Below are 21,602 nucleotides of genomic sequence, written 5' to 3'. Positions count from 1 at the left end.
GATTAGATTATCTGCAACTCTGCATAGATATAATCACCTTGCCGACAGATCTAACTGGATGCGAGAAGAGGGAGCGGGATGCTCAACCAGAAGAGCGAAAGGACGAAGTTGTTCATACTAAAGCAGCACCAGCAGAGCCAGCTCGCTGGCTAACCCAAAGTACGACGCAGCTCAGTGGACCACGCGAGGTGATGGGAGAAGCCATAAGGTAAAATAAAAACCTTTTCAACCATTTTAATTGTTGTTTATACAAGGTCCACACGAGGCACAAACTGAAGGCTGCAAATGAGGTGCAGCTTGCAACATGATAAGCCAGTGAATTTTATTCTGTCTGCATTCATTCTAAGTTGCAACTTAGTCCACTGGCACTGGCTGCATGGCCTCGGCTTCTTTCCTCAGACTCTCGAACAGGGCTGACGACAAGTATCGCTCCCCTGCGCTCGGATGAACGGTCTGAAACAACGGTTGCACCGGTCAGTTAGCCTTCTGGATAAAACTTCTCCATGTAACATTTTTTTGATACATTTTTTTGATACATTTAACAGAGATAGGCATGCATATATGGATATGACATACCACAATGAGCTTCCCTTTGTTTTCTGGCCTTTTGGCGAGTTCAATGGCCGCAACCGTGTTTGCTCCTGATGAGATCCCTACCTGCCAAATTTGTTACCAGTTCATCTAACAGTTTTATTCCAATCATATTCATTTTCACATTAGCCAACAATTGCACGAGGAGTCTGTTCTTTATCTTGATTCTTTCTGAAGAGAGCAGAGGAAAATATGCTTTGTGTGACTCACCAGAAGACCTTCTTTCAATGCCAGCTGTTGAGCCATCTTAACAGCATCCTCACCTTTCACCTGTTACATGCAGAGATTCAGTAAGGCTTAGATATTTTCTTCAACCAAATAGCATGATTAATTTGATTTCTTACCTCAAGAACCTTATCCATTATATCCATGTCCAAAATATCTGGCTTAAATCCAACTCCATTTCCAGTGATGAGGTGAGGCCCTGCAATTACTTCCAGTTAGCGCTATGAAAAATAGAACAGTGCATCGTCTACCTAAATTGTTAGCCTACCTGGCTTGCCACCATTCAGAACATTTGCTTCCGCTGGTTCAACTCCGTATATCTGGATACAAACATACATGCCATGAATTTCACAACAATAGCAAATAAAACTTACAGGAACAATTAAGGAGTACCTTTGCGTTGGGGTTTTTCTCTTTGAGGTACTTGCCGACACCAGTGACAGTACCGCCGCTCCCGATCCCCATGACAAAGATGTCGACCTGCCCGAGCGTGTCCTCCCATATCTCTGGACCCGTTGTCTCATAGTGTACCTGCCAATTTCAATCAGCATCATGTACAAGAAACAACACCCAAGATGAATTCTTGAAGATGTACTTTCAATTCGTTGTTAGTGGTTTTGAAGAGATTGAGAGAGATGGATTTGGTTGTTTCATTGAGTAGTAGGTTTTGGAGCCCCGTGGTGGTTTTCTCCAAATAGACTTTGACAAATATACACTTTGAAATTTACAGCAACTACTAGTCCAATATTGTACATTCATATAGTCATATGTCAAGATTAATGAAAGGCACGCTACTAACCTTGACATTGGCAGGATTCTCAAACTGCTGGAGCATGAAGGCGCTGGGGTGGTCCTCATAGAGTTGGGTCGCCTTCCTCACTGTCCCTCCCATCCCTTTGGCCGGGTCGGTGAGCACGAGCTGTGCGCCGAAGGCCTTCATGACCACCCTCCTCTCAAGGCTGGTGTAGGATGGCATTGTCAGTACCAACTCGTACCCTTTGAGTGCAGCCATGAAGGCCAGGCCAATGCCCATGTTCCCAGATGTCGGCTCGATCAGCGTTGTCTGTGTTGACAAGTGACTCATTTTTAGTTATAGATCATAAGCAGGTGTGACTGATTTTTTCGCAGACCAGTTATCTGAATCTCCGTCAAAATAGACACATTGCATTTTTATAATTTTATTATTGCCATTTCTATGTGAAGTTCAATGACTGACCTTGCCTGGAGTTATCAACCCCTTCTTTTCCGCATCTTCAATCATTGAAATTGCAGGCCTGGGTGGATCATACCGCAGACATATTAATCACACTGGAAACAGATGTGGAATATATTCTTCTTCTTTGTCAAGTACTGAAGGATAATAAAGAAATTGGTGATTTTCTTGTTTCGTTTTACATGCAAGTTTAGTAGTTTTGGGTGTATATGTGAAACTAGCATAAGATTCTGCCTTAGAGAATTAGGAATATCTATTGGAATTCCGGACAAAACAATTTGTTCAATTGTTCCAACGGGATCAAGCCTGCAGGTTGTCGGATTCAATAGAATAAGGTCAAGTGTTTCATACTAGAATGATGGAGAACTTGTACTAGATTACAAGTAACACTTCCATTAGTGGCCAAATCAGGGTGCATCCCTATCTAATTCCTTGGATCCCTATCACTTTCTATCACATTCAGGCAGCCAAGAATATCCAAAACCGATCCCCACTCGTCCCTTTTATATATGTTTTCTTTGCATGAAAGCCACCGGGCCGACAGGGGATTTTTTTTAAAAAAAAAATGGTTGCTATCTAAAGAGTAGAGCAAAACAACAACCATTCGATAGATGTTATCCAACCAGGGTCCTTCGTCAGAGGTAAGATAAGAACAAATTATTGGTTTGATACTTGGTGGCCTTTCTTATCCAATGTTGTAATTTGATAGTTTGGACTTAGGAGGGGTTGTCTGCTTTCTTAACAGGGCTGGATCCGACATTCGGAAAACATGATCAGGTCCTTATGAAAACTGAGGGGGAACTTTAGTCTCGGTTCATGCGATTGTATTGAGGCATTTAAGGTGTCAAGTGAGATCCCGCCAAAATCCCAATTGTAATTCATTTGAACATTTCCAGTTTAAAATTATTCTAAAATTGAACAAGAAAACTCCAAATAAATTAGAGGTGGGATTTTGGTGGGATCTTGCTTGCACCCCTATCGGATCACGCGATGAAAAAATCGACTCTAGGTCCGAATATTTTAGTGGGTTGCATTCAAGATTTGATTTGGGTTGGCTTACTCGGGAAGGTTTTGTGGATAGGGGCAAGGAGCTGTGGGGAAGGACATGTGAAGGGAGCACACCGGTTCAGAGATGGAACTACAAGATTCTTAACTAACAATAAAGGGTTTTATACCATTCAAAACAGAGCAAAACGTCCCGAAGATATCAAGCCAGGTTGTCCGGAGGATTTGCACTAGATCAAAGAATCATGCTTTAATTTGCACTAGCACACCGGTTCAGAGATGTATCTATTTTGATATTTTCACCAATGAAACTAGTGCATCTCTATTTAATCCTTGGATGTCGGTGCAGGTAAAAAAAAATCACGTTTCAGTCAAGAGCATATGGATCCGGAGCCAACTTATCCCTCCTGTATATTTCCTCCTAAAAGTGACCTGTGACCGTTAGTTTTGGAATGATAGAACAGAAAATGAAGCCGGTCCCCCGTCAGATGAGTCACATGCATGATATATGTTGTCCACGCACGGCATTAGATTAGGACGGAATGATAGAACAGAAAATGAAGCCGGTCCCCCGTCAGATGAGTCACATGCATGGTATATGTTGTCCACGCACGGCATCAGATTAGGACGGAATGATGTACGTGTAAAGGAGATTATCTGTAATCGTAATGCAGGATTACGTGTAGACAACAAGCTAGCTAGCTAGCAAAGCCGAACAAGAATGGATGAGATTGAGTGCTAGTGCTACTGGCCTGACCTGTCCTTGACGCTGAAGGAGGGCTGGAGGAACTCGAGCTTGGCGGCGATCCGGGCGCCGCAGCCCTCCGTCACCTTGTTCAGGTACACCAGCGGCGTCCGGCCAATCAACTGCAACAGACGAAACCATATCAAGAACGAGCTACTAGCTAGGTGTAAGTGCAACACTGTTGATTAAGGAAAGAAGCAATAAGGTGTTCGGCGTACACGGGCGGCAGTGTCCCTGATGTTGAGCGTCGCGGGCGGGTCGTCCACCAGCTGCTGCTGGGTGGAGAAGGCGCCGGAGATGACCCTAATGCCTCCTCCTCCTCCTGCTGCTTGGAAGAGAGACCTGTTCCTCCTGGCCAGCCTCATCACCATTCTCTCCATCTCCCTCCCTTTCTATCCTCACTCTGTTTCTGTGTCTGTGAGGGACAGTAGCTAGTAGGCAGTGAGTTGGTGTGGTTCGAAGCGAGTGTTCGATCTACATATAAATGAATAGGTAGATAGTGGAGGCAGGCAGCTTCCAATGCTACGGCTAGTATTTATTTATGTGCTATGTCATGATTTGGAACCAATGGCAGCGGCAAGGCTGGAGAGAAGAAGAGATCAAAGAGATTGAGTGAGTCGTTGCATCTGGCCGGCCGTTTGGACATATGCTGCTTGGTTAGCTGGACCATGGATGCATCATCCATGACAATTCAAACGAGGAGATCCACCGTCCAGGACCGCATCCACATGCGTGGTGTACGTTCAGGTTCAGGTTTACATGAAACGAGGAGAACAAGGAAATCAGTTCTGAATGATTGCAAGTTCTAATACCGTGTTCGGAGTTTTACAAAAGAAAAGGGCCACAAATCCTCAAACACAAAAGAGGACCATGCTACAAATAACCCTCAAGCAGCAATGTCCCATTCACCTCCTTGCGCTCCACATTCTTCAGCGGAAACGACTGGGTGCCACCGAACGCCAGGTCGCTTGGCCCCGGGCTCACCATCCACACAGGAGAGAGCTCCACAACGACCTTCTGCACAAGCTTGTCCTCCTGAAACTTGTTCAGCAGCGACGCGAGACTTCCTCCGATGTCTCGGAAATCCACCAGCACACTGCATAGCCCTCGATCCGCAAGAAGTTGAAGGATGGACTCTAGGTTCATCTGATCAAGGACTGAAACACTGACTCCTGCTGGCTCCACTGTGACAGGACTGTCGGCCAGAACTATGGCGTTAGATGCCGACTCATCATCGAGAAATGGGATCTGTAAATTGGGACTTTCGCCGTGTGCTATGATGATATAAAGAGGTTGCTTTGCACCGGCTTCTCGCGATATAGGTAAGCTGGCCGTCTTGGCCATGTCGCTTGAAACTATAACTCCGTCGTATTCTTTCACTAACTGTGAGTAGTATCCTCCTGGTTGATCAGCGCCACTCCCAATTTGATTTATGATGATTCCATTCATCGACAGTGTAGTTCTGATGTAAATGTAACAGACAAAAATTACCAACAGCATCACAGATTGTATTAAAACGAAAAAGGACAGCACTACAACACTAAAATAGATAAACCCATGGGATTCTACATTTTTCTGACCAACGGACGTAAAACCAAAATTGTGAACATGCTTCTAGCTTGTACTTTCATAGTATAGCTACATCATTATACAACGTCTATGAATTAACAGGAACATATGTACGGATCTTACCGCAGCCCAGAACTCTATTAAGAAATGTGGAAATGGATATTTACCTCAAAGTTGCAAAGGCCTTCCCAGTAAGCATACGATGGATGTAAGCCTCATTTAATCTGAGGCATAATGCTTCCTCCACGCCAACCCTCACATCTATCCCAGCGTTCCGGAGTTTTTCGATCCCTTTGGACGCTACAATGGGATTAGGGTCAGTCATCCCCACCACAACCTCCTTAACTCTGGCTTTAATGAGAGCTTCAGTGCAGGGAGGGGTCCTGCCATAGTGGTTGCACGGTTCCAAACTCACATAAGCCGTTGCATTCTCTGCTAAATCCCCTGCATCTCTCAGCGCAAATACCTGAACATAGTCACACGGTAACAACATCATACTTGGCTAAGAGCGTATGATACTATCAACCCCATTATACTCTAATGCCCCAAGTTCTTAAGCAAGTAAAGAACCTATATTCTCTTACCTAAAGCTAACAGCCTAATAATTGTACTAATCCTTATTTTCTCATAATAGCGCAAGCTGAGATCATGTCGTGTGACTGAAAAACACTACATACTCTTGATAAATGGATATATGATGTTCCAAAATATTTGTTATATTTGTTTGGTCTGGGATGTATCCTCTACAAGAAGTAAACAGTCATGGCATTAGTGCATTATTGAACAGTAGTGAATAATACAGCCCTGGATTTTACTAGCATACCAACTGACAGATAAGTGGAAAATAGGGATTATATAAACCTGCTATCATGGCTAGTTACTAGTACCATCACATGAATATTAGGGGAAGTGCTACCATCATCCAGAAAATCTCTCAGTAGTAGTCTTTTACAGTGAACACACACAACAAAAAAAAACATCGAAGTGAGAATTGTGAGACCTCTGCGTGGGGCTGTCCAGCTTTGGGGTGAAATCCCTCGCCGACGACTTGGCCGTCGCGGACGAGGACGCAGCCCACCATGGGGTTGGGGCTTGTGTGCCCGGCCGCCTTCCGCGCCAGCTCGACGCACCGGCGGATGTAGTGCGCGTCCATGTCGGACGCCTGCGCCTGGCACCGCACGCCGGCCGCGATCCCGCGCGCGCCGCCGCCTGCCGCGAGGCGGGCGCGACAAGGGGAAGCCGCGGCGGATGCGGAGCAAGGGGCGAGGCCGGGGCACCGGGTGAGCGAGGAGGCCATGTCAGAGAGGCCGAAGTGCCGAACCCAAGAAGATGTGTGCGGAGCAGGGTACCGCCTCGGCCCCTCGCCCTACCTTGCCTGCAGCGGCCAGCGGAGTAACGCCATGGATAGATTGATGGAAGTTTGTGTCCAGAGATGGAGTACGGGGGAAGAAGAAAGACAGAATGGGCCTGGGCTGGTTCTCTGGTGGGCTTAATTGAAAAGGCCTAGCAAACTGTTGACTTGCTGATATACTCCACGGTGAACGGAAATTGGAGCTCTATTTGGAGCTGTGGAAGGAGAGAGAGGACACAATGTCAAGAACCTTTGCTGTTGGACAGTTACAGTTTCGTCAGCTAACGGACGGCCACGATGAAGTGTACCCCTTCGATGCAATCCGATGGCTGCAATTTGAATTTCCCTTTTTGAAACCTGTGCAAGTTTGTAATTCAAAACCTGGAACAATCGCGGCTCCCCAGGGACTCCATATAACCTGAGAGAGAGGGTGGATGGGCGACGCGATAATAAGAACCCTAATTATGTCTTCCTGTTATTTATGTTCTTTATTTCCAGTTATTCCTTTTACCGCAATTCACCAGTTCTTCCATTAAATTCCCGCAATTCTCGCTTAGTTGTCTAGATCTGGATCCAAACCATGTCGGGATCCTGACAATTGGTATCAGAAGCTTTTTTTCCCCGAGCGCTAGCCCATTTTCATCCATTCAGCGGCTCAGATCCGGCGCAACCATCACCTAGATCTGCCAAGGAGGTGGAAAATTTCGCCCCGCGGAAGAGATCCACTAGTTCATGACGCATCGGAGAACAAGGTCTCAAGAGAGGATGGCGGCGCCGGCTGAAGAATCAGAGTTGCTGGCCGCAGCCCATCGCCAAGCGGAAGAAGAAGCAGAGATCTAGGGTCGTCTGCCTCGCGAGGTCCTCAACCTAACTAGGCGTTTCGACCAACAACAGATGTCCATCGACACGCTGCAAGGTAATCTCTCCAAGCTCTCTGATATGGTTGCTCAGATTGCAATTGCTGTGAAGGTTCCCCCTTCTCCACCCAGTTCCACACCCATAGATCCACATCAACCAAAGTTCACCACACCTCCACCTCCTCCACAGAATCTGAGCCCAATTATGGAGGGATCTACACCCAATTCCTCCGTGCATCCACCATCCGTGCCAAAAAATCACCAACAACAACCAAATCCTACACCTTTTCCACAGCCAGACTTGCAAAAGGCAGAAACTTCATCTTCCACACCAAGCCAGATTCACCAAACCACTTCCCCACACTCCCACCCACACCTATACAACCAGCCGACTCAGACTGGGTACAATCACCAGCCATACACAGCTTACACCCCACCACAATACCCACACAACAGCTATTATCCCCCTCCACAACAACAACACCCTTATCAACCAATTCATTAGGGATACTATCACTACCCTCCACCTCCAGCTCCATACATACCACCTCACAACTACAACACTGCACATCCTACCCCTTACCACTACCCACCACCTCCCATAACCACTACACCCACCTACCAGCCACACACACCACAAACAACACACAGCAGCACTTGCACCACAACACCAATAGCACCAACCAGGAACCCTATATTAGGACTCCTAGTCTGGAAATACCCTTATTTTTTGGTGATAATGCTAAGAATTGGATTGATGAGTGTGAAGGAATTTTCACCTTGGCTGGTATCAGCAATGAAGGCAAGGTCAAGTGGGCTCATGCACACATTAGAGGCAAAGCAAAGACTTGGCGGACTGGTAGCAATATCAATATCTATTTGCTCAACTGGCACCAGTTCTGTGATCTCTTGTGTGAAAGGTTTCCTGCAGCTGGTTGATGACCCACAAGTATAGGGGGTGTATCGTAGTATCTTCGATAAGTAAGAATGTCGATCCCAACGAGGAGCAGAAGGTGTTGACAGCAGTTTCGATGAAGGATTCACTGTAAATGCTCACAAACAAGTATTCAAGGGGTTTTGATGTAATAGATGAATAAAGTACGAGTAAATAAAATGCGAGAGAAATAATTGTAGCGAGTGGCCCAATCCTTTTTAGCACAAAGGACAAGCCGGTTTGTTTACTTATAATGACCAAACGTTCTTGAGGACACACGGGGATTTTAGTCTAGTGCTTTCGCTTCATGTGGCTAAATAATCTTCATTGTTTTGATAAGTGTTGTGTGGGTGAACCTATGCTAATGCACCGCCCTTCCTAGGACTAATACATACTTGTGATTATAGCCCTTGCAAGCATCCGCAACTACAAGAAAGTAATTAAGATAAATCTAACCACGACCTTAAACTGCGAGATCCTGCGATCCCTCTTGCATCGATATACTAACGGGGCTCGGGTTTACGTCACTCCGGCAACCCCGCAATTAGCAACCGAATACAAGATGCACTCCCCTAGGCCCATAAATGGTGAAGTGTCGTGTAGTCGACGTTCACACGACACCACTAGAAGAATGACACCACAACTTAAATAGCATAACATTGAATATTACTCAACCATAGTTCACTACTAACATTTAGACTTCACCCATGTCCTCAAGAACTAAACGAACTACTCACGAGACATCATATGGAATACAATCGGAGGTGATATGATGATGAATAACAATCTGAACATAAACCTTGGCTCAATGGTTTCACTCAATAGCATCAATAACAAGTAGAGATTAACACGGGAGAGTTTCCCCTATCAAACAATCAAGATCCAACCCAAATTGTTACGGCGGTGACGAGGTGCAGCGGTGGTGATGGCGGTGTAGATGGTGGAGATGATGATGATGATGATGGAGATGATGTCCAGCTCGATGACGATGGCGATGGCGTCGATTTCCCCCTCCGGGAGGGAATTTCCCCGGCGGATTCCCGCCCGCCGGAGAGCTCTTTCTCTCTCGGTGTTCTCCGCCCCGCGAGGCGGCTGTAACTCTTCGTGAGGTACCCTCCGTGGCTTAGGTTTTCGGGACGAAGGAGTACGCGAAGAAAAGGAGGCGAAAGGGGCTGTGGGGGCCCCACACCACGGGGTGGCGCGGCCGGAGCCATGGGCCGCGCCGGCTCGTGGTCCGGGCCCACCTTGGGTCCCCTCTTCTCCCCCTTCTGGCTCCCTCCGTCATCTGGAAAAATAGGAATTTACGTGTAATTTCCTTCCACAGTTGATCTTCCAAAATATTGCGTTCTGACAGTGCTTTTTCCAGCAGAATCCTGGCTCCGGTGCTCGATCCTCCAACAATGATGAAACATGCAAAATAGATGAAATAACATAAGTATTGTGTCCCAATATGAAATATATTAATGAATAACAGCAAATTATGATACAAAATAGTGATGCAAATTGGACGTATCAACTCCCCCCAAGCTTAGACCTCGCTTGTCCCCAAGCGAAGCTGAGCTCGATAAACAAGACCACATGTTTATGGAGTGAAGAGTCGATAAATAAAATACGGACAAGAAGCATCATATTCATTCACACAAGACATTCTAGTAAACAACTTCCTCATATAACTCATCTTGAAATAAGTAAAGAGAAATCACAAGTAAAGGTGCATAAGAAATCATAGTTGGTGATGGCAAACTTTGTTCTTGATCAGAGAACTACTAACGGATTGTACTTCTAAGCAAAGCTTTCATATTAGAATTTATAGCTGGGCTTTCATATTCAATCATAACAATTTCCTCATAATCATTGATTACTTCAAAGTCATATTTATTCAGATAAAATTTGTACTAAACAAGAAAGTATAAAAGACATGATTAACTGAATCATAGCATAAATGGTTGGTTCACAACAACTCAATTGCTTGCTTGAGATAGAGGGAAATAGGTTTATCGACTCAACATAAAAGTAAAAGATAGGCCCTTCGCGAGAGGGAAGCAGGGATTAAATCATGTGCTAGAGCTTTTCAAGTTTTGAAATCATATAAAGAGCATAAAAGTAAGATTTTGAGCGGTGTTTGTTGTTGTCAACGAATGGTAGCGGGCACTCTAACCCCCTTGCCAAACGAACCTTACAAGAGCGGCTCCCATGAGGGACGGCATCTCTACCAGCAAGGTAGATCATCCCCCTTCTCATTTGTTTACACATGTATTTTAGTTTTATTAAGGATGACACTCCCCCCAACCTTGGCTTTCTCAATCCATGGCTAACCGAATCCTCGGGTGCCTTCCAATCATTCACATACCATGGAGGAGTGTCTATTGCAAAATTAAGTTGCTTATCGATAAATCGGGGCAAAACATGTGAAGAGAATTATTAATGAAAGTTATTAATTGGGGCTGGGAACCCGTTGCCGGCTCTTATTGCAAAATTATTGGATAAGCGGATGTGCCACTAGTCCATTGGTGAAAGTCCGCCCAACAAGATTGAAAGATAAAACACCACATACTTCCTCATGAGCTATAAAACATTGACACAAATAAGGAGTAGTATAGTTTGAATTATTTAAAGGTAGCACATGAAGTATTTACTTGGAATGGCAGAAAATACCATGTAGTAGGTAGGTATGGTGGACACAATTGGCATAGGTTTGGTCTAAGGTTATGGATGTATGAGAAGCATTCCCTCTCAATACAGGTCTTTGGCTAGCAAGGTTTGATAGCAAGCATAAAGGTTGAGGGAAACAAACAAATATACATATGATAGAACAATCATGCATCTTTCTCATAAGCACAAGCAATTTTACTTCAGAATACTAAACTCATTAGCATAGAGATAATAGAGTAATATATCTAAGTGTATTTCTCTCTTCTATTTAAACATCGGGGTGTTGTTGCTACTCGACCAATGCTAAGTTTGCCAAAACCAAATAGATTTACTTGATGCTCCCAAAGTGATATCAATACTCATGTCAAGGGTGATCATATAATGGAGATTGCAAACTAAAATAAGGTGTGCAAAAAGTAAATGATAAGACTTCTCATTAATATTCCATAACGATAACTCACACCAACGGATACATAGATAACCAACTAAGAGAGATACTTCCACATTGCATACTATTCCATATGATAACTTCCCTACTCATGATATGACACTACTTGATAATAAAAGATAAAGGTAGTGATAATGTGATACCGCGGCACTCCCCCAAGCTTGGAACAAACCAAGGGGATGCCAATACCGATGATGAATTACTCCTTCGGTGATGATGGTGATGGATTCTTCTCGACAAGCTTCTTAACAAGCTCCTTTAAATCTTCAATCTCATAGGTAAGGTTGCGAATCAGTTCCGAGTTGTGCTCAACGCGGCTCATAATCATGTCAGGTGGCGAGTCCCAACTCCTAGAGTTGTTTCCCCATCCTTTAGCTTCAGATTTCATCTCTCCTGCAATATTAGAACGATCTATATCCCAACCACTTGGCAACACTACCTTGGGGGTCCTTTCAGTTTGACGATCGTAGATTAGATTGCGGTAAGGGTTGTAATTGCTTGGAGAAGATGTCCTTGGAGCTAAGAAGCGACGTGGAACTGCTCCTCCGGTAGCGATTCGTGCACTCCTCTTGGTGTTGGATGGATTTGATATCACGCCAATGCTTGCAATGGTGGCACGCTGGTGTACTCGCGGAACTTCCTCCACTTCTTCCTCATCCTCACTTGAGTCTTCTTCCTTCAGTTCCGGGTCTTGAATATCTTCCTCCAAAGGTCCCTTGTCCTTGTTGTTGAAGACCATGGTGCTTCTAGATCAAAACAAATCTGGCAGAAAACAGCTCGAAACAAAACACGACGAGAAAACGATATACGGACCTCCAGGGGTCCGGGGGATTATATAGCAAATATTTTTACGATAAAAGGAAGGTTCCAGGCCGAAAACGAGTGGAAAAGGGACGACGAGGCGGTGTCCTCATAGGTCGGCGCGGCCGAGCTGGGGCCCGCGCCGGCCTATGGGGGCACGCCCTCGTGCGTCTCCTCCACTCCGTTTCGATCCCGTAATTTTTCATATTTTCCAAAAACAGCAGAAATATTGTTCGGAAAGTAAATTGCGGACTTTTTATTACCTGTACTGTTACCTATTCAAAGTCGAGTTACGGCGGACTGTCAATTTGTCCTTTGATGAAAGCCTCCGGTGTTTCCACTTGAATAATATCAACATCAACATTATAAGAATCACCCGAGATATAATGCTTGAGTCTTTGTCCATTCACCACTTGTGTGGCATTGCCTTGGAGAGAGCTAATTTTAATTGCTCCCGAACGATACACCTCCTCAACAACATATGGTCCTTCCCACTTCGAGAGTAATTTCCTGCAAAGAATCCGAGACGAGACCGATACAATAGGACTTTATCCCCAATATTAAACTCTCTTTTGATGATCCTTCTATCATGCCATTTCTTAACTTTTTCTTTAAAGAGTTCAGCATTTTCATAAGCTTCACTTCTCCATTCATCTAGAGAACTTAATTGCAGTAACCTCTTATTACCGGCTAGTTTCAGATCTTTATTTAGTTCTCTAACAGCCCAATAAGCTTTGTGCTCTAGTTCTAAAGGTAAATGACAAGCTTTTCCATAAACCATTTTATAAGGCGACATTCCCATAGGATTTTTATAAGCAGTTCTATAAGCCCATAGTGCTTCCTTCAATTTGCTAGCCCAATTCTTTCTAGATTTATTAACAGTCTTTCCCAAAATGGATTTAATCTCTCTATTTGATAATTCTACTTGACCACTAGTTTGAGGGTGATAAGCCGAAGCAATTCTATGATTAATACCATACTTAGCAAGAGTTTTTCTAAAACCTCCATGAATAAAATGAGAACCTCCATCAGTCATAATATATCTAGGTACTCCAAATCTAGGAAATATAACATCTACAAGCATTTTTATAGAGGTCTCACCATCAGCACTCTTTGTAGGTATAGCTTCTACCCATTTAGTAACATAATCAACGACGACAAGTATATGAGTGTTACCTTCGAAGAAGGGAAAGGACCCATGAAGTCGAATCCCCAACAATCGAATGGTTCAATAACAAGAGTATAATTCATAGGCATTTCATTGCGTCTAGAGATATTACCAACTCTTTGACATTCATCACAAGATAAGATAAACTTCCTTGCATCTTTGAAAAGTGTTGGCCAATAAACTCGATTGTAGAACCTTTTGCACGGTTCTATCTCCAGACGTGATGTCCTCCATAAACACTACCATGACATTTACTCAATATCTCCTGTTGTTCATATTCGGGAACACATCTTCGCATAATACCATCCACTCCTTCTTTATATAAGTGTGGGTCATCCCAAAAATAATGCCTCAAGTCATAAAAGAATTTCCTCCTTTCTTGAGCTGAAAAGGTTGGAGGCAAATACTTCGAAACAATAAAGTTAGCATAATCTGCATACCAAGGGCTCTCTCGTGAGCTCACCTTTATTACAGACCAATTGTTCATTTGGAAAACTATCATTAACAGGAACGGGATCATAAGCAATATTTTCCAATCTAGACAAATTATCAACAACAGGATTATCGAGCACCTTTCCTATCTATAATATGTAAATCAAATTCTTGCAAAAGAAGTACCCATCTAATAAGCCTTGTCTTAGCATCTTTCTTTGTCATAAGGTATCTAATTGCAAGCATGATCGGTATGAATCGTGACTTTTGAATCAACAATATAGGGTCTAAACTTGTCACAAGCAAAGACTACGACTAACAATTCATTTTCGGTTGTAGCATAATTTCTTTGAGCCGCATCAAGAGTCTTACTAGCATAATGAATAACATTTAATTTTTTATCTACCCGCTGTCCAAGAACAGCGCCTACAAGTAAAATCACTAGCATCACACATAATTTCAAAAGGCAAATTCCAATCGGGAGGTTCGACTACGGGAGCAGCTTGTTAAGGCTTTCTTTAGAGTTTCAAAAGCTTCCTTACAATCATCATCAAAAACAAAAGGTACATCTTTTTGAAGAAGATTAGTAAGAGGCTTTGAAATTTTAGAGAAATCTTTAATAAATCTCCTATAAAACCCAGCATGACCAAGAACACTACGAATACCTTTAACATCCCTCGGATAAGGCATCTTCTCAATTGCTTCAACTTTAGCTCTATCAACTTCAATACCTCTCTCGGAAATTTTATGTCCCAATACAATTCCTTCATTAACCATAAAGTGGCATTTCTCCCAATTAAGAACAAGGTTAGTTTCTTCACATCTCTGTAAAACTTTATCGAGGTTTCGCAAGCAATTATCAAAAGAATTCCCATAGACAGAAAAATCATCCATGAACACCTCTACAATACTTTCGCAAAAACCATGAAAAATAGCAGACATGCATCTTTGAAAAGTAGCAGGAGCATTACATAAACCAAAAGGCATACGCCTATAAGCATAAGTTCCATAAGGACAAGTAAACGTGGTTTTCTCTTGATCTTTAGCTTTAACGACAATTTGTGAAAACCCGAATAACCATCAAGAAAGCAAAAATGAGTATTTTTAGATAACCTTTCTAGCATTTGATCAATAAAGGGTAAAGGGTAATGATCTTTCTTAGTAACTTTATTAACTTTTCGAAAATCAATGCACATTCTATACCCTACAACTATTCTTTGAGGAATAAGCTCATCATTATCATTAGGCACAACAGATCATTCCTCCTTTCTTAGGAACACAATGCACAGGACTAACCCATCTACTATCAGCAATAGGATATATAATACCAGCTTCAAGAAGTTTTAATACCTCGTTCCTTACCACCTCTTTCATCTTCGGAATTAGACGACGCTGATGTTCAACAACGAGCTTTGCATCATCTTCCATATTAATAGCATGTTGGCAAATAGAAGGAGAAATCCCTTTCAAATCATCAAGAGTATAGCCAATAGCTCCTCGGTGTTTCTTCAATATTTCCAATAACCTTTCTTCCTCAATCTCCGAAAGCTTAGAACTAATAATAACAGGATATATTTTCTTATCATCAATATGAGCATATTGAAGATTATCGGAGTAAAGGCTTTAAATCGAAAACAGGATCTTCCTTTGGTGGCGGTGTTGTACCCAAATCTTCCACCGGTAAATCATGCTTGAGAATAGGTTGGCGAAGAAAAATTTCCTCAAGCTCATATCTTTCTTTCCTAAAAGCTTCACTTTCACTATTCTCCAAATGTTGCTGCAAAGGATTATTAAGAACAAGAACAATAGATGCACACTGCTCCATTTTAAAATCATTACTAGGCAAGTCAGCTTTATAAGGAGTTTTGGTAAATTTAGAAAAGTTAAATTCATAAGGTTCACCAAAGCAAATCTAGTCAAAATTTTCTCTTTCTTACAATCTATAATAGCTCCACAAGTATTTAGAAAAGGTCTACCAAAAATGATAGGACAATGATCACTAGCAGCAGAGCCAAGTACCAAAAAGTCAGCAGGATATTTAATCTTACCACATAGAACTTCCACATCTCGAACAATACCAATTGGAGAAATAGTTTCTCTATTAGCCAGCTGAATAACCACATCAATATCTTCAAGTTCACAAGAACCAATTTCGTGCATAATCTCCGTGTAAAGCTCATAAGGAATAGCACTAACACTTGCACCAATATCACATAAACCATAATAGCAATGATCACCAATCCGTGTAAAGCTCATAAGGATGAACTCGCTCTAGATCACCATGCTTATTGATCTCAACAGGTTACAGGTTCTTTTTCTTCTCTGGATCGCGCGTATGAAAGAGGCTGCCCCCTCTCCTTATATAGGGGAGAGGGTGGCTTACAGGATAAGAAACCCTAATGGGATCTTTGACTAGACAAACTACTTTACAAAGATACTTTATAAAGCTACTTTAATCACAGATGACGCCGGGGTCCTCTTTAAACAGGGAGGCTGATGTCCTCCGGTTGCTTTGGGCGTCATCCTTCTCTTTATCGTCATGTCTTCGTTTAAAGCCACTTTGCTTAGCTCATCTTTGTCTTCTAGCTCTGGAGAGGGTCTTTGACCAGTCAGCCAACATGCTCTTCTTTCCGGTACTCCGGTATCTTACTTACCCAGTTCCGGTATACCCATCTTGGGGATACCGGCTTAGCTTTATTTAGCCAAACTCTATCTTCTTATTCCGGTATGAACATTAAACCGGTATCTTGAAGGGTGAGACCATCCGGTTTGGCATACCTTTGGCATACGGGGGTCATCCCCCAACATTAGTCCCCGAAGCTGGTATAGTCTGGCGGATTCTATCCAACAGACCATGCCAGGTTTCCGTATCTTTGGATACCGGTTTAACTTTCTTAGTTCTTGGCTTAAATCCGGCATCTTTGCTCGGACTTACATTTTCTCTGCTCGCAAGGCATTTTCCGGCATCTTACTCTCCGGCATCTTAGTCATTAAATATCTCCTCGGTGAGGTCGAGAATATATCGGGTCCCGTGCCTGTCAGAGACATGCGCACTGTGACTGTTGCGCCAGTGTCAGTTGTCACTTCGCTTTGACCCCCGCGCGCCCATTTAATGCACCGCTGCGGATCCCACTAGCCGCTTCGGATTCCGTGTGTGCCTCCGTGTGGCCTCCCTCTCTTCGCGTGTACCTCTTTGCCACGTGGTGACCCGCGATGCGAATCGTCGCGGGCCGCGAGGCGAAACGCGGAGGCCCAGCGGTTTTCGGCCCATCTTCTCTCTCCTTTATAAGCACAACTGCCCCTTCTTCTTCCTCTTCTCCGCATTCCCCTACCTTTGCGCACAGTGCTCCTCGCCTCTGCGCCTTCGCCGCTCTTCGTCCGCCGTTGCTTGCTTGAGCCTCGCCGCCCGGCGAACTTACGCCGCGCCTCCGCCGGACCTCGTCGTGCGGGAACCTTCTGCAGCACCTTCTTCGAGCGCGCTGCATTCTTGCTTCTTCGTGACTTTCACCACCTCGCCGTCGACGGTGCTCGTCGGCGACCGCAGGTCCGTTCCTTCGCCGGCGAAAGTCTTCCTTAGCGACCGCAACGCTCAAGGTTAGTTCCAATCTTACCTTGCTTGCCATCTGCCTGCTTTTTTAGATCTTGGGTCTGCGGTGTTCTTATTTCCTCTTTTTTCTTTGATTTTCTTCTTACTCGTAGATCTTCACGCGGGGTCCAAGTGTGGGATTTCTGTTTCTTTCGCCTTCCCATCCAATGTCTGACGAGGAATCCTCCTCCGCATCTTCTTCTTCTCCTTCTGTTAGACATCGTAGACAATCTCCCGGCGAATCTACAGCTTCAGATCCGATGGAGACCGATTCCGGCCACCAGCAGGGATCCGGTAGCCACCAAGAGTCCGGTGGCCATTTAGAATCCGGTAGCTTTAGCCAAGCATCCGGCAGCCACCTTGAGGCGAGTAACTCTGGTGAAGCATCCAGCAGCTCCAGCCAATCATCCGGCGCAGAGCCTTCCCCAATTACTCGCGGAGCCTGGATGGGCTCCAATGTCACTGAATATGAGATCGATTGGTTGTACCGGTCCCGCAGGATTCCGGAAGGAGTCACTTGCCGGATTCCTAGTGACGAAATAGTACCGGATCCCCAGCCCGGTGAACGTGTTGTTTTTCTTGCTCACTTTGAGCGTGGCTTTGGCCTTCCTCCCTCCCCTTTTTTTCGGGATCTTCTAGATTTCTATAAACTCCAACCTCACTACCTTCCTGGCAACTCCATCTTTTACCTTTCTTGCTATGCCACCTTCATGGAGGCCTATATCGGCATTCGTCCCACTCTTGAGACGTTTGCCCGCTTCTTTGCTCTTCGGATTAACTCCGTTCAGGCTTAGGTATCCCCAAGCCCAAACCTCCCGTGCAATGCGGGTCTTGCATAATCAGCTCCCGTCAAGGGAGCCCCTTTTTTAAGTTCTCCGGCCTCGAGTCTTGCCGGTTATGGCAAGGGACGTTCTTTTATGTGAAGAACAACGGCGCCGCAGATCTCATTGATCTGCCTCCTTTTGACCCGGCGCCGCCCACAAAGACCAACTGGGGCTACAATCCGAAGGAGTCTCACAACGAGACCAACCGGATTATACGCTTCATGAAACAGAAGATGAAGGACACCGGCATCTGCTCCGACGATATTGTTCGCACCTTTATTTCGCGCCGGTGCTTCCTCCGAAGCGCCGTGCGCATAGGATGAGCGAGATGTATGGCCCCGGCGATCCTACCAAGATCACGAGGCCATCCCCTTAGCAAGAAGGACGTTGTTCTCAAGGCTAAGCAGATTTGCCAAACTCGCTATGCCATTTAACTCGGGAATGGGGCCTCCTTCCCTTCAACGACTACTAACCCTCCAACCCAAGAAGTAAGGGATTATGCGATTGGGGTTGTTTTTGCTGGTGACTTTCTGCTCTTGCTAATCTTCTTTTTCATGTTTTAGGCCAAGGACCGCTTCCCCTCATTGAAGCATAGCGGCGAGGAACTTGCCGGAAGCGCGCCCTTGACTCCTTCGACCCAGATCCCTACGTCTTTTGGAAGGATCTGAAGATGGGCAAGACTCCGGCTGCGCGTCTGGGCCGGTCTCCGCCAAAGCCAACCGGGTCCTCTGATGACCTGACCATGCTTGAGGTATTTTCTTTTCCGGTTTCTTTTACTTTTCCACTATTGTTTTCCTCCGAATTGCCTCTTAGCCTTATTCAATTCATAGATCCACGAGCACGTGCCGCCCCTGCGCGCCGAGGCCGGCTCTGAGTTTGTGGATAAACTCATGGCCCAGGGCCAAAAGAACAAGCGGCCGGCATCTGATGACAGTTCCAGCCAGGCCCCTCCCTCCAAGCGCTTCCGGACTGAGCCTTTGGGGGAGAAGAAAGTGGGCATGCGCCGCTACGGGCGCAAGCAGATGCCAACTGCTTCCGGGTAAGTTTTTCATTTTCCGGCCTGCCTCTTTTTTGCCAAGTTCTTTTTCTGGCTGCTCTTTTCCAACTATCTTTCTTTCTTTTTCTTAGCCCTGCGCTCAAGCTTGGCCCAAAGCCATCAGGCTCTGAGGGTTCCGCAAGGACCTCAACCCCTCCTCCTCGCTCAAGCCCGGCACCATCTGGTGCCGGTAACACCTCTGCCTCCCTTTCGGGGGGCACAACAAATTCGGGGCGTGCGGCCCCTTCAACGTCAGATCACCGCACGGAGGAGGATCTTTCCTTCTTCCCAGAGAACCAGGATACCGGCGCCAGCAATATCGGTGCCGGAGAGGAAGAAGCTGCCGGGCGGACGGAGCCTCCGGCTCCTCCCGTCCCTGAAAAAACGACAACCTCCGCGCCAGAATCTTCTGCGCCGGAAAGTTCCAATCCGGGTGATGTGCCTAGCGCTCCCCATTCTCCACGAACCATCCTCATGCCGCCGCCAGGTGCTCCTCGCGCCAAGCCTTCCGTGGCCGCTCCTACCGCGCCACCGCCCAGGACTTCCAAGCTCATCAAGGGGAAGGCGACGGCCTCCGGCCGCCCCTCTCGGCGGCCGCAGCCTCTGGTGCTGCATGTCTCCAAGGCCGCCGTGGATACTGCCACCAAGGCCACCGGTCTTCTTGGCCGTATCACTGAGTTCCAGCGCAGAGGCCAGGATCTGGGGCATCTTCTGCCCTACGCCCAGAAGTGGAACGCAGCGGACATGACTCCGGCGACCCGCGACTTAGGCAAGGACAGGCTGCCGGCACCTGATCCAGTTGGGGACCGGTCTTCCGAAGAGCACTTCATGCGGCTCCGCGGCGCCGTGAAAGAGCTTGACAGCACGTGGTACGATGCCACGAACAACCTGATGGTACGTTCTACTAACTTTTCTCAATTGTTACCGGTTTCCTTACTTCCGGATTTGTTCTATCTTTTAGTTTCATGCCGGTTTCTCTCCTGTCTATCTTCCCAGTCCCCGAGTTTTGTGGTGAGAGCGCAGCTTTTAGGACAAAACTTGAACTTGAAAACTTAGCGCGAAACCGGCACCTGCCAGCCCCCGAGTTTCGGGTTGAACACCTTGTTCTTAACGCCAAACTTATCTTAGAACGCGCGAAACCGGCACTGCCAGTCCCCGAGTTTCGGGTTAAGAACTTTGTTCTTAGCGCGAAACTTCATTAACCTCTTTTTCTTTGAACAGCTCACGGCTGACGCTCGGAAGGCCCTCTTTGAGGAGCTCTTGTGGGAGCATCGGGAGCTCGCTGAGGCACACGATAAGTGCCAAGGTAAGTTTTTGTTCTGCCGGCGTCTTTCTTACCAGAATCTTTTTTCCTTCTAACATTCGCAATTTCTGCTTAACAGTGATCCCTGAAGCTTCCATTGATGCTCTCAAGGAGCAGCTCGCCGCCGCTCAACGTACAACTTTTTCTTTTCTCCTGCTAACTTGGTTTCATTTTCAACGTTACGAACACAATCTTGTTTACACCTTCTTTTCTGTGTTGCAGGGGAGAAGGACCAGCTCATTCAGCAGCATCAGGAGGAGCTGAGCGCCCACAAGACCAGCTACCAGGAGCTCAAGTCCCAGCTCATTCAGCTAGGTCTTGACCATGCCAAGGTCCTCAAAGCCGCTGAAGCTGATGCAGCGGCCAAGATGGACGAGGCTCTGGAGGACGCCAGCAATGCCACCGTGGTGTTGCGAGCTGAGCTGGAGGAGCTGGCCAAGGCCCGGAAAGGTGCCGAGGAGAAAGCCGCGCGGCTGGAGGAGGAGCACAAGGAGTGCAACCAGCTAACTCCGCAAACCGATGCACTTGCCTACCGTGAGTCCTTTGACTACCGCATACGAGCCTTTTTTCCTCCGACCCCGTTTTCTTTTTGCTATCTTTCCTTCCTGGTCTCTTTTTCTTCCGGATTCTTTTCCTCGAGCCTTTTTCTTTCTTTGCACGAGCCTCTTTCCGGACTCTCGTACGTACGCTGTCAAGAAAGTCAATGCGCGTCGCACTGTCCAGGGCCAGGCGAATCTTGCCGTGCCATGGACGCCCAATGACCATCTGGTCGCGCTTAACGCGCGGGTGTCTCACATGCGCGCCATAGATCGCAATCTATCTGACATTCCTGATGTAGCTACCCAGCTCTTTAGAACCCTTT

General features: G+C 45.8%; 2 protein-coding genes across 2 annotated transcripts; both read right to left on the bottom strand.

Moving 5' to 3' along the window:
* Positions 1 to 189: 189 nt before the first annotated feature.
* LOC124682296 (bifunctional L-3-cyanoalanine synthase/cysteine synthase 2, mitochondrial-like) lies at positions 190 to 4,270 on the bottom strand. The gene is made up of 10 exons (XM_047217008.1): positions 3,998 to 4,270; positions 3,792 to 3,901; positions 2,033 to 2,090; positions 1,616 to 1,879; positions 1,210 to 1,347; positions 1,085 to 1,136; positions 936 to 1,015; positions 802 to 861; positions 577 to 657; positions 190 to 453 (listed from the first exon to the last, which is right to left on the bottom strand). Exons 1-10 carry the CDS (start codon positions 4,157 to 4,159, stop codon positions 355 to 357), a joined length of 1,104 nt encoding a protein of 367 aa, XP_047072964.1. The 5' UTR covers positions 4,160 to 4,270; the 3' UTR covers positions 190 to 354.
* A 291-nt stretch (positions 4,271 to 4,561) lies between these two features.
* LOC124682294 (riboflavin biosynthesis protein PYRD, chloroplastic-like) lies at positions 4,562 to 6,645 on the bottom strand. The gene is made up of 3 exons (XM_047217005.1): positions 6,349 to 6,645; positions 5,516 to 5,814; positions 4,562 to 5,241 (listed from the first exon to the last, which is right to left on the bottom strand). The coding sequence occupies exons 1-3, from the start codon at positions 6,643 to 6,645 to the stop codon at positions 4,653 to 4,655; spliced, it is 1,185 nt and encodes a 394-aa protein (XP_047072961.1). The 3' UTR covers positions 4,562 to 4,652.
* Between the last annotated feature and the right edge of the window lie 14,957 nt (positions 6,646 to 21,602).

This window comes from Lolium rigidum, unplaced genomic scaffold (assembly GCF_022539505.1).
Source record: "Lolium rigidum isolate FL_2022 unplaced genomic scaffold, APGP_CSIRO_Lrig_0.1 contig_8291_1, whole genome shotgun sequence".
Taxonomy (NCBI): domain Eukaryota; kingdom Viridiplantae; phylum Streptophyta; class Magnoliopsida; order Poales; family Poaceae; genus Lolium; species Lolium rigidum.
Note: the sequence above shows the minus strand (reverse complement) of the source record. Positions and strands in the feature narration are given on the sequence as shown.